Raw genomic sequence first — 14,588 nt, 5'->3', positions numbered from 1 at the left:
CTTAAATAATAAATTAGGCTTTTGAATGAAATGGAGAAGAGAGAGAAATAAAAAATGATAAAGAGAACTTATAGAGAATTTATAACTGACTGAAGAAGATCAGGTCTGGTGTGTGTGTGTGGGGGGGTGTTATGTGTATGTCTATGTGTGCGTGTGCGTGTGTGTGTGTGTGTATACTTCATTTTACTACTGTGCCAAGCTACTATTCTGGCTTCCTTTCTTGATCCCTTCAATATCTGAGTGGCATGCTTTCTTTGGTGCTAGGAGGCAAAAGGGATATCATGGGACAAAGTCAGAGAGAATCCAGTTAAGACAATTTAGACAAACAATTATAAGAGTGTATTTCTGCATGCTTCCACCAGCTTCTTTATCCAGGTAGATGTACTACTCTCTCAAGTTGTCTCTGTATGAAAAACAAGAATTATTACATCCACTCCTAACCTGATGAGCTCTGTGGAGGTAAAAGTGTTGTAATTTTATTATATTGAATGCCCATGTGAAAAAAGTATACAAAAAGTAGCATTTATCATACCTATTTTAATTATTGATAGTAATATTGATACCCACATTACCAAGATATTTGCCATTTGAAACCTTGTATTTGCCTTCCCCAATCTATAGCATTGTTTCCATGTCAAGTAACTTGGCTTCTTTTTTTCCCTTTATTAAGGTACAAGTTATTATTTCTTAGCTACCTTTTTTCTCAGCAAGTCATTCAGTACTAAACTGCTCCAAAGTAGATATGGTTAGAAAGTGTTCTAAAAGCACCAATAAAATGGAGGAATAAATCTATTTCTCACATCAGTGAATGCTCCTGTACCATGTGCATGTCCTGTATCAGATACCATGTCCAAACACTTCTTTGCCACTCCAAAAGATAGCTTAATTCATCTCAACTCACCCTCAGGAAGACTTTTAGAATTCTAATTCCTTCATTAATTTCAAATTGCCAAATTGCTTCCTGTTTTTTTTTTTCTTTTCATTTGGGGAAATGTATAATTAGTGAGAATTGAATAAATATAGGAATTAAGGTACAGATGTATTTGACTGGCCTTAAATTGTTAGAAGTCAAATAATAGACCCAACATTGTGTTATCAACATCATTTCTTAGTATGTCATTTTTAGGACAGAACTAAAAAAGGAAAGGCAGTGACAGCAAAATGTGAGGGAGAGTGAGAGACAGAACAGCAAGCAAGCCTGCTGGCAGGCTGTGGGTGATTATGTAAGGAGGGAGTGCTATGCTTCTGAGGAGAGCTTGTCAGAACAAGCTCCCACTTAGCATGGGTCAGCACCATGTTCAGAACAACAGCGGCTCTCAAATTTCTTGTTCCTTCTCCCTCATGGTAAGTAGTGCTGATGTTGTCAGTTACCACATCTCAGCAGCTCAGGCCAACCCCCACTGTTCCAACAAGCATGATTATGATGTCCATAACTCGATGGTCCTGATGAGTGATCAATCATCAGCCTCTTCCGCCAGAGTCTGGCCAGCTTTTGTTAAAGGCATAGCTCCTTCTGTTGCTGGTTTCTAGGCTGTGGGTTCTCTGCTACAGCTACTCAGTGCTGAAACTGTACTGCAAAGCAGCCACAGACAATAGAGTATCAATGCAGAGCTTGGCTGTATCCTTGTACATTTTCATATCTAGAGACCGATCTTTAAATATGTTCTAATTGCCAAAATATTTTACGAGCTGATTTTTCAATCACTTAAAAGCATGAAAACTGTTCTTAGTTCAAGCACCACATAAAAGGAAGCCATGTATCAGGTTGGGCCCCCAAACCAGAGTTTGCAATGACTGTTCAATGGATAGCCCACAAGTCAACACTAATGATCTGTTCCTGCTGTAGTCCTGCCAAATCTGTCTCCCACTCTGCTGCTGATAAACATGTTCTTGAAATTCCCAGTATCTGACCCACAGCTTGGTAACAGTTTTCTCTCCCAGCTCCCTAGGACCTGAAACACTCCCGGTTCTCGTAGACTCTCTTTCTACAAGTGCCATGGACAATGACTTAGCCTGTTTACACCCATACTTCTTCCCTTAACAAGCTCTTCCTATTGCCTCCTGTGTAGAGCATCTGAGGTCTATCCTTTGCTCACCCCACAAAATGCTTTTGTGTGTTTAGGAGATGACTTTAAAACTTTCTGCTCTGGTTGACCTTTTCATCCTAAGCATCATATTGACAGCTTTTTATTTTGTTTTGTTTTGTTTGTTTGTTTTTGTACCTTTATGAATGTCACCTCTCTGTATGCATTCCTACCCCATGCTCAAGAGTTGCTCATCCTTCAGTAACAAAAGGAAAGTTGTCTAAACTAACTTGCAGAAAAGTCATTCTTTGGTACCATACTATAGTGTTTGATCTTTCTCAATGAACTCAGATTCTGTCTTAGTTCTAGGAAACAACTTGAGATACTGAAGACAAGGAAAGGCAAGTCAGACCTTGCTAAGAGAAACTGCTGTTCCAGAAAGTCTCATTTTCATAAAATACTTCATATGGTGATCAAGATTTATGGCTAATGTTGCTACTTGTATTTAAAACACATGATTTTCCAACTATATATTCTTTCTACTATAAAACTGCTACCAAAGTACACAGAGTGAGAAACACAAATAAGACATAGTATAACATACATGTTATATCAGAACAATAGAAGAAAAAAAAGTGTTAACATCATGTATCTAAGGCATTACAAATTTCCTCAAAAACAAAACAAAACAAAAAAGAATGAAACATATCTTTGCACCATTAATCAAAATTTCCCCAGCATAAACAAATGGAACACATCTTTAACTAATATTATACAACAGGAAGACAACTGATGTAGACATCTGGCCCCAATGGCACACACTCATGGGCATGAGTGTGCATGAGTGCACATGAGCACACCCATGAGTGAACACATTAAGTTTTTAATTAAAAAAAAATAAAAAGCAGGCTTGTCATAGTGGTGCAAGCCTTTAATTTCAGCACACAGGAAACAGAGATAAGCAGATCTTTAAGTTTTAGACTTGCCTGCACTATAGAGCCAAGTGCATACAGAGAAACCAACATAAAAAAAAACAGAAATAAAATAAAATAGCAATACATCAATTAACATTTACAATGTGTTTACTACTTGTATGGCATAAGCTTAGTTTACAATGGTGATTCTCAACATGTAGGTTGAGACCTCTTTGCGGGTCACATATCAGATATCCTGCATATCGAATATTCCCACTATGATTCATAATAGTAACAAAATTATAGTTATGAAGCAGTAACAAAATAATTTTGTGGTTGGGGGTGACCACAGAATGAGAAATTGTATTACGGTGTCTCAGCTTTAGGAAGGTTGAGAACCACTGGATTACAGGTTTATGTCTGCGTTTCCCACCCATGTAAATGCTTCAGCTGCATTTTATTTTGAATAAACTATGTATTGTCAGGACACTGTGATTTTTACTCTAATATTTATAAAACAAAATTACATAATCATCCAAGAAAGAAACAAAATAAAAAGTATATATAGGCATAGGTAGTGTGCTTACTAATTTTATATCAACTTTACACAAACTAGAATTATGTAAAAGGAGGGAACCTGGACTGATAAAATGCCTTCAATAAGTACTGTCTCTAACACATTTTCCTAATTAGTGATTGGTGGGGTAGGGCCCAGACATTGTGGGTGGTGCCGTCCCTGGGCTGATGGTCCTGGGATCTGTAAGAAAGGAGTCAGAGCAAACCATGGGGAGCAAGCCAGTAAACAGCACCCCTCCATGGTCTCTGCATCAGTTCCTGCTTCGAGGTTCTTGCTCTACTTGAGTTCCCTTCCTCACTGCTTTGATGATGACCTATTACAGAGAACTGTGAGTGAAATAAACCCTTTCCTTCCCAAGTTGCCTTTGGTCATGGTATTTCTTCACAGCAATAGTAACCCTAGCAAAGATGGGTAGTATGTTTTTGTAGCTTTTTTTTATGACTATTTTTTATTCAATTATGGCATTAAGCAGTCTTCTTGTGGTCATACTCCCAAAGAAAAACGACTTCCCCTCCCTTGGTAATCATGAACCACAAATAGCTTCTCTGATAGGGTGCATGTAAGGTCATGGGTCCTGCGGCCATGTCTCATCTAGAAGATAGAATTTCACACACATAGGGATTTTCTAGCTCTCACATTCTTTCCTCCTCGTCTTTGACAATGTTTTAAAAACGTATTAGTGTATTGCGTGTATTCATGGGTACCACTTGCTTGCCTGGTGCCTATGGAGGTCAGACAGAGCATCAGATCCCTAGAGATGCAGCTGATTTTGAGCTATAGAGGAGGGCTGGAAAACTGATCTTGAGTTCCCTGCAAGAGCAACAAATGCTCTAAACTGTTGAGTTGTCTTTCTAGCCGTGATTCCTAATATTTTAAGAAGAATTTCAAGCTTATAAAATTGCAAAAAAATATTTCTATTCTATTCATTGATATACAGACTACATCATCATCATATTCTGTGGATTGATTTATATGTTTAAGCCCTATAATGATACTTGTTCATAATTCCCATAAAGAAGCTGCAATTAAAGCAAAAATGTCAGGGGTGGGGTGGGGGGAAGGTGGAGGGAATGGAAGGAGGGGAGGGAGTGTGAACTGGAATTGGTATGTAAAATGATAAAAGATAGCTTTTTTAAAAAAATTTTAAAAAAATTAATAAGGCAAGAATGCCACTTGTTGACAAACAACTATTTCTATTTTATTTTTACAGTATCAATACAAATAAAAGAAAACTGTTTTTCTTTCCAGCTCTGGGGATTAATTTAAAACCTATGTTGGGTAATTTGCTCTATAAATGCTCTGATCACAAATGTTTTTGTCTCCCATGTTGTACCAAACTGATTTAAGATGACTTATAAAAGTGTGTGTGTGTGTGTGTGTGTGTGTGTGTGTGTGTGAGAGAGAGAGAGAGAGAGAGAGAGAGATGTGAGAATGTGTGGTGGTGTGGTGGTGGTGTTCTGTTGCTACTAAACTAAATGTGTGGATGGAAGAAGAAGGAAACATATAAGTAAAAATATAAATGGAAATAGTACTAAAAATGTCTTCCTTGAGTCATGCCACAACACTGGTAGTTTTCTAAAAGACATCCCCCAAACAAAACATACAACAACAAAGGAAAAAAAGCAAATCCAGATCTGATATCTTCTTTTTTTGGCATTCAAAAGGAAAAAGCACCGCAGTTGTTCAGCAACACCATTATTAGGCCTTCATAAAAAGCATGCTGTGCAATATAATTATCTTCATTATTATTAACATCTAAATGAAAATAGCTACATAACACTCTTATTATGTCCCTCAGTACTGGCAGTGTCAGTAATAGTTCATTAAAAGTAATTTGATAGAAAGGTGGCTTTATGAAATCAATCAGATACTAAGCATTGCAATAAATTTTAAAAATATTCGACCAGCAAGGACACCACAAGAACATGACCCACAGAACCAACTTAGCAGGGCTCATAGGGACTCACAGAGACTAAGCAACAACAGGAATCCTGCATGGGTCTAAGCTAGGTCCTCTCCATATATTATGACTACATAGCTCAGTGTTCTTGTGGGACGCCTAACAGCTGGAGTGGGGACTATCTCTGACTCTTTTGCCTGCTCTTTGGACCCTTTTCCTCCTACTGGGTTGCCTTGTCCAGCCTTGATGAGGCTTTGTGCCTAGTCTTTTTAGGATTTGTTGTGCCATGTTTGACTGATATCACTAGGAGGCCTGCTCATTTTTTAAAAAGGGAACTAGAGTAGGCATGGATCTGAGGAAGAGGGGAGTTTGGGAGAATAGGGAGTACTGGGAGGAGTGGAGGTACGAGAAACTGCAGTGAAGATGTATGTAAAGAATAAAAAATTTAAATTAAATAAAAATCTGGCCAGGCTTTCATAATTATTATTGAAATGGCCTTAGAAATGTTTTATTATAAAAAAGCTAAAGATTATTGGAATAGTAGACATAACAGTAGACTCTAAAATATTATATTGCTTGATAAATAAATTCTAAGTAGATATTTGGACAGAAAATCCTGCAGTATATTAACTATTCACTTAAGCAAACCCTAGAGTATAATCATTTTTTGTTTTTAACCAATCCCAAAACTCAGGTGATATTTCTTTATGGTAATGCTGGCAAGACTGCATGTCATAGCATCAGACTTTGATAGGTGTTTTATGCAAATACCAAAAGTGGCTCTACAATGGGGACTTGATCTGATCGATATGACCCTACTATCAATGTCATTATAAACTTGCCAGCTCTATAGGCTATACTTAGATTAACACAAATTGGTATGCATGTTGACACTTTGCCTAACCTCTAGAAATTTATAACTATGGATAAATAGGGCACAAATATTTAAAAATATGTCATTCAGTAGTTAGGTATAGGATTGCACATATGTTGATCTACTGTAAGCTTCAAAACTAATGTTTACTTTCCTCATAGACTTCTGTTCGGGATCATAAACTGGCATGGGGGACCTTTAAAAGCCACAGTTTGCTACAGCAGGACAAACAAAGTATGCCATGGCAGCCAGAGCTGGGGAACTGAACCGCAGAAAACAGGGCAATGCAAGAATTACCAGGCTTGCCTATGATACTGTATGTGGAGAGGTATATAGAAGGAAGGTTGAGGAATCTGAGCTGGAGACCTCCCTATCGCTACTAACACAAAGCTTCAGACATTCAAACACTTTCTGTAATGTTTCTACAAAATCTGCATTAAGACTTTTGACTTTAGTCCCCCTGTGGGAGCTTTACTGGACAAGGTAAACTGGCCATAAACATGAAGACAAGTGACTGGGTCTTAGTCTTACTTGGAAGAAAAATCTGAGTTAATATTCAAAATCACAGTAGTTCAAGAATCCTAGCCTTTTGCAGTATGGTGTCATATGTTTTAATGTTTTAAGAATCAATGATAATAAAAAAATTTACCTTATTGCCTTTTTAAGATCCATAAAAATTAATGCTCAATATTTCATATAATCCAGAAAAAAGGTTTAGCATTATTAAAAGCAGTGTTCCATGTATTAATCAGTCTTCATATGTTTCAAATGTACTGTTTTTCTGTTGACTCTGATATCAGAAAATTTGACATAATTTCCAGCAAGTTAAGAGACTTAAGAGACTACAAGTCATTTTTTCTTAATTTTATCAATAGTTTTATTTTTAGGAAACATGTATAAGAAGGAAGTTAAGAAACTTTTACATTTAATTTTTAACAGGTCTCTACTAGTCGATATTTTTAAGCTATCATAAATTGCATTTTACATTATGTAGTAATAGGGGCGGCGGGGCTGCGTTCGCAGCACCCCGGCCGCCTGCTCGGCTAGCTTATGCCCCGAAATAACAACACACAAACTGTATTCATTTAAACACTGCTTGGCCTTAAAGCTCTAGCCCTTACTGGCTAATTCTGATATCCCAATCAACCCATCTCTAATAATCTGTGAGAACCGGTCTTACCCGGAATATTCTAGCCTAGTCCATCCTGGATCGAAGCTTCATGGCGTGTGTCTGCCCGGGAGCGGGGCATGGCGTCTCTCTCAGGCGTCTGCTCCCGAGAGGAGAGCTGTGGAGTCTGAGCTCACTTCCTCTTCCTCCCAGCGTTCTGTTCTGTTTACTCCTCCCATCTATCTTCTAACCAATAAAATGGGCCAAGGCAGTTCCTTTATTAGCCAATGACCTTCCTCCATCAACATTAATTTAAAATAAAAGGCCCCTGAAAATATTACATGGATAAATATCAATTAAACATCAAATCTGTGAAATACTTGTAGTTTTCAATACTTGCTTTCCAAATTGGTTTTAAAATTTTCTAAGCTAAGCTCTGAATAAAGCTTAACCCTGGGATTGCCAGGTAGAACACAAGCTATGCACTGTGCTCTAGGCACCATTTCCCGAGGAAGCAGAAAAACGCATCACCAAGGATTCCCCAGACAATGTACAAACTCTGGTGCGTCCTGAAACCTTATTTAAAAACCCTTAGCAGTAGCATGCTATTGGAAAATTATGGGCCCTATTTATATTTATATGATTGTTCAAATGAAGTAGATTTACCTAATTAATAAATGTCTTGCCACAGTGACCTGTAACAAATGTGAACTAAAATTCCAAAGAGATTGAATGATTTTGGAAGTAGATCATTACACACTCAGACATACTTCAAAGTATGAGCATTTTAGTAATAACACATTAATATTCTTAAATTCTTATTAAAATAAGATAGCTTTTCCATGTACATCAATGCCCTGAGATTGCTAAAGAAATGTTCTAATCAGAAGAACCCAATAGTTTTATTTAACCACATCCATGACTTTAATTTTTATCTACAAACTCATAGCTATCAAATCTATAGCTGTGAATCAACTTCTCAACTTTAGAGCTAGGTATCCCCCTGCCTCCTCTTTACCACAATGATTCCACCCCTATGTCATAGGTAGGGACTCCTAAACACCTATCTCAAGGATTTGTCTTTTTCTTTAATAAATAAATCCTGATAATTAAATGGGAACATGGCAACCTGCAGAATAAATGTCTTCTTTATTGATATGAGCCACCATTTGAAGCCAAGTCTGGTTGCACATGCCTGTAATTCCAAATACTCAGAAGCTAGCCTGAAGAACTTAATGATACCATTTCTCAAACTTTAAAAACTAAAATGAAGGCCAGGGAGATATCTCAGTTATCAAATTCTTGCTTAGAATGTTTGGGGCCCTAGATTCAATTTTGAGTACCACAAAAAGAGAGGAGAGAGAGAGAGGGAGAGAGAGGGAAAGAGAGAGAGACTCACCATATGAATAAGTAGATACCAATGGAATCTACTTTGGTGGCTAGAATCTTGATTTATATTTTATAACTAAAATATATATTAATTAATTAATTGAAGATTAAGTATCCTTATTAGTTCATACCTTAAAAACTATATCCTAATTTGGGTAGAGCAATATGGTAAAAAGAGTCTAGATATCTAATTATCTTCTTCCCCTCACACAGCTGCTGGCCTCCAGACTTGTTTTACACTAAACATAATGAAATTTCTCACATACTCTAGAGTTATTCTCACCCTGCTGTTCCAAGTTAAATCTGATATGACTGCGATTCACAGAGCAAATCACTTACAGTATTTATCATTTTATGTCATATTTAGGAGAAAAGAACCTCAGAATAGATGGTTAGTAAGTTTCTGGAAGTTTCTGTCTAAGAAAAAGAGATGATAGAATATTTTTTATTTTATGACTTTTAATAGAGGTGCAATTTCTGAAATACAAATAATAAATTTAGTAGTAACATTTCAAGACACTGAAGTCCCAATTAGAATCTTCTCATTACAGCAGATGGTCAGAGGTAAGGGCTTTGAATATTAATCCCCCTTGCTCTTATCTTGCCTAGCCATGGCCTAACAGAGGTCACGGCTTCAATCTGATAACACCTTTCCTATAACTGCAGCCATAGGCCATCCTTCACAACATTTCTCTCTAAGCCAGCATGCCCACTGCTGATTCTAGGGCATTTTACTGTCCTTTGTTTCATGACCAGAATAGAGGCTATCATGGTAAATTTACCCTGGGCATTTGAGAAGAATTTGTACTCTACCCTTTGTGAGTAGAGGGTTTGCTACAAGTCAACAAGGTCAAAATGTTTTACTGTTTTCAGGTTCTCTGTGTTTTACCTGAGTTTCTGTCCATTTTTTATGTCACATAGTGATGGGAAAGAATTGACATATCCAGGAGGAACTCTGGATTTGCCTATTTTACCCTTCAGCACTGTGTGTTTTATTTATTTGAACTTCTGTTCTGTGCTGGAGTAAACATATTTTGGACTGCTATCTTTTTGGTCAATTTAGCCTTTTATCCCCAGTCATGTTCTTCATTCTAAAGTCTACTTTCTCTGAGATTAATATACATATTTACATACATCTTTGATTAGTGTTTGCTTGATATTTGGGTTTTTATCATATGTTTAACTTTTCTATGTTATTATATTTAGTGTGGGTTTCTTATAGAAGGAAAATGGGTCTTTTTTCTCTTCTTTTACTTAATCCCACCTGAAAAATCTTTTTCAGTATGTATTCATGTTTACATTTTAAAATTACATTCACCTTTTTTGCAGGGAAGGGCATACATGCTATGTGTATGAAAATCAAAGGAAAACTCCCAGAGGTCAAAGCTCTCCTTCTATCATGTGTGGCCTGGGGACCAAACTCAGGACACCAGGCTTGGCACCATGCCTTTACAGGCTGGGTTCCCCTTCAGCCTAGTCTTTCAGTATTTAGACCATTGGTTCTCAACCTGTGAATTGCAACAACTTTAGAGGTCAAACAACCCTTTCACAGGGGTCACCTAAGATCATCCTGCATATCAGATATTTATATTATGATTCGTAACAGTAGCAAAATTACAGTTATGAAGTGGCAACACAGTTAATTTTATGGCTGGGGGTCACCACAACTTGAGGAACTCTATTAAAGGGTCACAGCATTAAGATGGTTGAGAAACACTGATCTAGACCATGTGACTGCATCACATTCAATGTAATGATTGATGCGTTAGACTCAGTTCATTTTATTTGAAATCCCTATACTCTTGTAAATTTTCCTTTAAACATTCGCACGTATTTTAAAGATCTTAAGAAAATAAACATAGGGCTGGAGAGATAGCTCAGTCATTAAACACTAGGTTCACAAGCAAAAAAAATAAGAAAATAAAAATAATCTATTCTATATATTAAAAATAAAAATAATCTCCTGTTATAAGCTCTGTAACTTCAAGCTAATGGTTTCCATTCTTTATCTGGTAGATTAAGACGTGGATTTTTTGACTATGAATAGCCTGGATTTGTCCATTACAGTGCCCTTCATTAACTAGGTGACACTAGGGAAGATGATTGCCTCCCTGAGTCTACGTTTCCCCATTAACAAATTGAACTAATGCTATAACCCAATTCATAAGAATCTTCCAACATCAAATGGAAAAATTTATAGAGGTTCTGGCACCTTTCTAATCAAATATTAAATACTCAATAATTATTAACTATTGTCTATATTTCTTCCATAATACAAAATCAATTTTCTTTTCAAGTGGCCTCACATGCACATGAGGGTTTACGAAAGGAGAAGAGAGGAATCTCCAAGACCTGGTCCTAATCCATCCACAGCAATTCTTTTCTTGCACTGGAGACCAGCTTTAAGCAGAGAACAATTAAGTTTGAAAAAGTAATTGTAGAAAGGCACTGATTTTAGGGTCAACACAGCGCTAGGCTCCCGGAAGTCATACAGCTACCTCCTGCTAGCTAAGGTGTGTACAGTTTAGTGCAAGGGTTAGAACTCTGAATTCCCGGAACCAGTGCTCAACAAGGTAAGAAGCACCTAACAACAGCTTTACTGTACTATATGTCCTGAATGACAGTTTTACAGCGTCATCGATGTATATTAAATTTACTGTTTTGGAATTTTTCTTGATTAGAAAAGTTGAGATGTAAAGATAAATGAAATCTTTAAAAGGACAAGGAAAATGAACTCTGATTAGCCAACGGAGGCCTTATGACTCCAAGATTGACAACATGTGAGAGACAGGAGGGAGGACGGTAAATACAGAGCTGCAGTTAGAACACATATGTTAAACCTTCAGCTCCACTCCTCTCTGACTCAGAGACAAGGAAGGTTCAGCCCCACTAATCTCTAGTTTCCCTGTATATACTGCCATCTAGTATGGAAATCAGCAGCTTCGCGGGGTTGCTAGAAGGCAACAAATGACAAAACACATGTTGGAATCTTTATCTACCAGCGAGTGTTTTTATTCCTCCTGCATGTATCCTCTGCATTTTGTGACATGTGGCCTGACAAACATTCAATATTCAGTCTAGCTTTATAAAACAGATTTCCAGTTAGCTAGAAGGAAGAAGGTCAAGGGAGCTACCACATGGTGACTACATCTAATAATAACTTAACGATTTAATCATATACATGAAAAATACTGAGGCTAGATTTTACCTGTTCTCACTAAAAGTAATCATCTACATGAAGAGCTGGGCATGCTCATTTGCCCAATTTATCTGTCTTATAATGTGTAGGTATTTCAAATCAACAAGTATACAACACATGAATAATGTTAATTTTTAAGAGAGTCATCTATTTTTATCCGCATTCTAATAGTATTAGTCACAACAATAGCTTGGGCTGTGTAGTTAGCCCACACTAATCTGTCTCTCCTCCTGAACCGTGCACAGCACAGGTGCACTGGGAGGTCAGATTCTATCTCTAGCACTGACTGACTCACCTATTCCTGTAGCCATATGCAAATTATCTAATCTTGCTGTGTTCCGTGCCCTTTGCACAATGGAATTTTCATGCTTCCTGTTGCAGGAGCTAATTTCAAAGAACATTTATTGAATAACTGATTCGTTCTTTCAAAGTATAACTTTTCTATTTCTTAACATGGTAAGACAGTAAAACTGGTCCTAGAGAGCTCACATAAATGAACAGAAAGGCCCAATAAGGATGATCGGCATTGTGATTAAAGCATAGGTTTTAGAGTCTTACAGACATGTGTTTGTTTTCAGTTCTTTCATTATTACCAATTGAATAAAAATGGTATGTCTCTAAGCCTCTATTTCCCCCAAGTATAGAATGAGTACAATATAACCATAGGTTGTTATAACGATTAAATACAAGTAATGTTTTAGAATGATAGTTGCTACACAGTATACTCAAATGATAGCAATGATTATTTTGTTGTGCTCTGACTCAGGGTTTAACTTTAGACAAAGTGCAAAATTCCTCTGTGTTTACTTATTCAGATTCAAAATACCATATGCCATCTGACATCTTCAGATGAAACATTGCTAGGTAAAATTTAATGATGCTCCAGTGGTATTTTGGATTTCCCATAAACTAGTTTATCATCTTAGACTTACTATTTGAAAACCCTGAGAACTCACCCTCCCACGCAAGCCATGTGTGTGTAGTTGGAGAGAGGTCGGGCTTGCAGGTCCTGACGCCATGTCTTTTTTTTTTTTTTTTTTTTTTTTTGGTTTTTCGAGACAGGGTTTCTCTGTAGCTTTGGAGCCTGTCCTGGAACTCCCTTTGTAGACCAGGCTGGTCTCGAACTCACAGAGATCCGCCTGTCTCTGCCTCCCGAGTGCTGGGATTAAAGGCGTGCGCCACCACCGCCCGGCTCCTGACGCCATGTCTTAATGCTGCAGTGTGTAGTTGGAGAGAGGTCGGGCTTGCAGGTCCTGACGCCATGTCTTAATGCTGCAGCCCACCTTCATTCTCAGCCTTCTGTCCTCCTTGACCCCTGCTCTACTGATCTCAGACCTGAGAAATTATTCTTTTCATTTACCACCCATTATCTTCAACAAAGTAGCTTAAAAAAAAATATGCTGGAATGAATTCTATCTTGTTGTGTTTTGTTTAGCTGAGGTTTCACTATATTGCCCAGGATGTCCATAAACTTTTGAACCCAAACAATCCTACAGCCTCAGCTTTCTGAATGTCACCTCACCCAACGAGAGTAAAACTATTAATATAGTTCTTCTGAACCCTAACACTGATAGAGCCATTGAACAGTCATGGAACCCATTTTTCCACGTAATGTCTCAGGAGAACTACTCCACAATCACTGACGCTAGAACGCTATCAGAGCTGGGTATAAAACTCAGTGCTGATGTTTCAAATTGTTCTCGCTTTAAAACAACCAATCTCATTTCAGAGGAAAAGACAGATACAGTGAATTCTGACCAATGAACTCATTCGTAGAGACATTGATGACATATAAATGCTATGCTCACAGTCACTGGTCACCGTTAAGACAGCAGGGAAATTAGGTCACATGTTCATTTTATAGAAGGCAAAATTTAGACACAAGTAAGATAGTTGACTCTTTGAAGATGTGTAGAAATCCAAACATAAAAGTAAAATTATAATCCAGCCTCTCATTTTCAGCACACATGTAGACAATTTCATGTTGGCTTTACATACCGTCTGTCTGTTGACCTGCGTAGTTTATCCATACATAGTTTATCCACGTGGATATATGGGGGAGGATTTTTCCATTTTGGTAAAGCTCTCCAATGCCTAAAGGGGCCTTCGTTTACCACCTGTGACAACACTCTGTTCTGGGTAAAAGGACTTACACTTCAGACTACAGGTGCAAGTACTAGATTCCACAGGGAGCCCGGACCACTTGAACCACACCACCTTATCTTTTAAAAAGAGCTATAATAATAGTCACTTAGGAGAGCATTACTCAATGGAATTACTCATTTTACAAGATACACAATATAAATCCACATAAGGCTCATCGCAACGAAAACTTAGAAAAACATTTTCTATGAACTGGACCGATCTTAGCTGAAAGAGAAATGAGCGTATGTTGAACTCTTGTATCACAGTCCTGTTGCAACTCTGAACCTATCTGTCATCGAAAATTCCTTTCAATATCACTGCTGACTAATTTCCAGGTGTGGCGTAGTTGTATGATAAAGTTTTTCCTGCAAACAAACCTATTTTGCAGATGAAAATAAGACCTGCTTCCCTGTTTGACATAAACCACCCAAAGATGGCAACACCTTCCCTTAGCTTCC

General features: G+C 37.5%; 1 protein-coding gene across 1 annotated transcript in view; it reads right to left on the bottom strand.

Annotated features, from left to right (window-relative positions):
- Positions 1 to 14,588, bottom strand: part of Tmprss11e (transmembrane serine protease 11E) — an 88,420-nt gene that overhangs the window by 23,932 nt on the left and 49,900 nt on the right. The window contains exon 4 of the mRNA XM_041671122.1: positions 11,111 to 11,186. Within this exon, the coding sequence (XP_041527056.1) occupies positions 11,111 to 11,186 (76 nt within the window). The remainder of the gene's footprint in view (positions 1 to 11,110; positions 11,187 to 14,588) is intronic.

This window comes from Microtus oregoni, unplaced genomic scaffold (genome assembly GCF_018167655.1).
Source record: "Microtus oregoni isolate MIOR12 unplaced genomic scaffold, Mior012 000021F_ref0000039, whole genome shotgun sequence".
In the NCBI taxonomy this organism is placed as follows: Eukaryota; Metazoa; Chordata; class Mammalia; order Rodentia; family Cricetidae; genus Microtus; species Microtus oregoni.
Note: the sequence above shows the minus strand (reverse complement) of the source record. Positions and strands in the feature narration are given on the sequence as shown.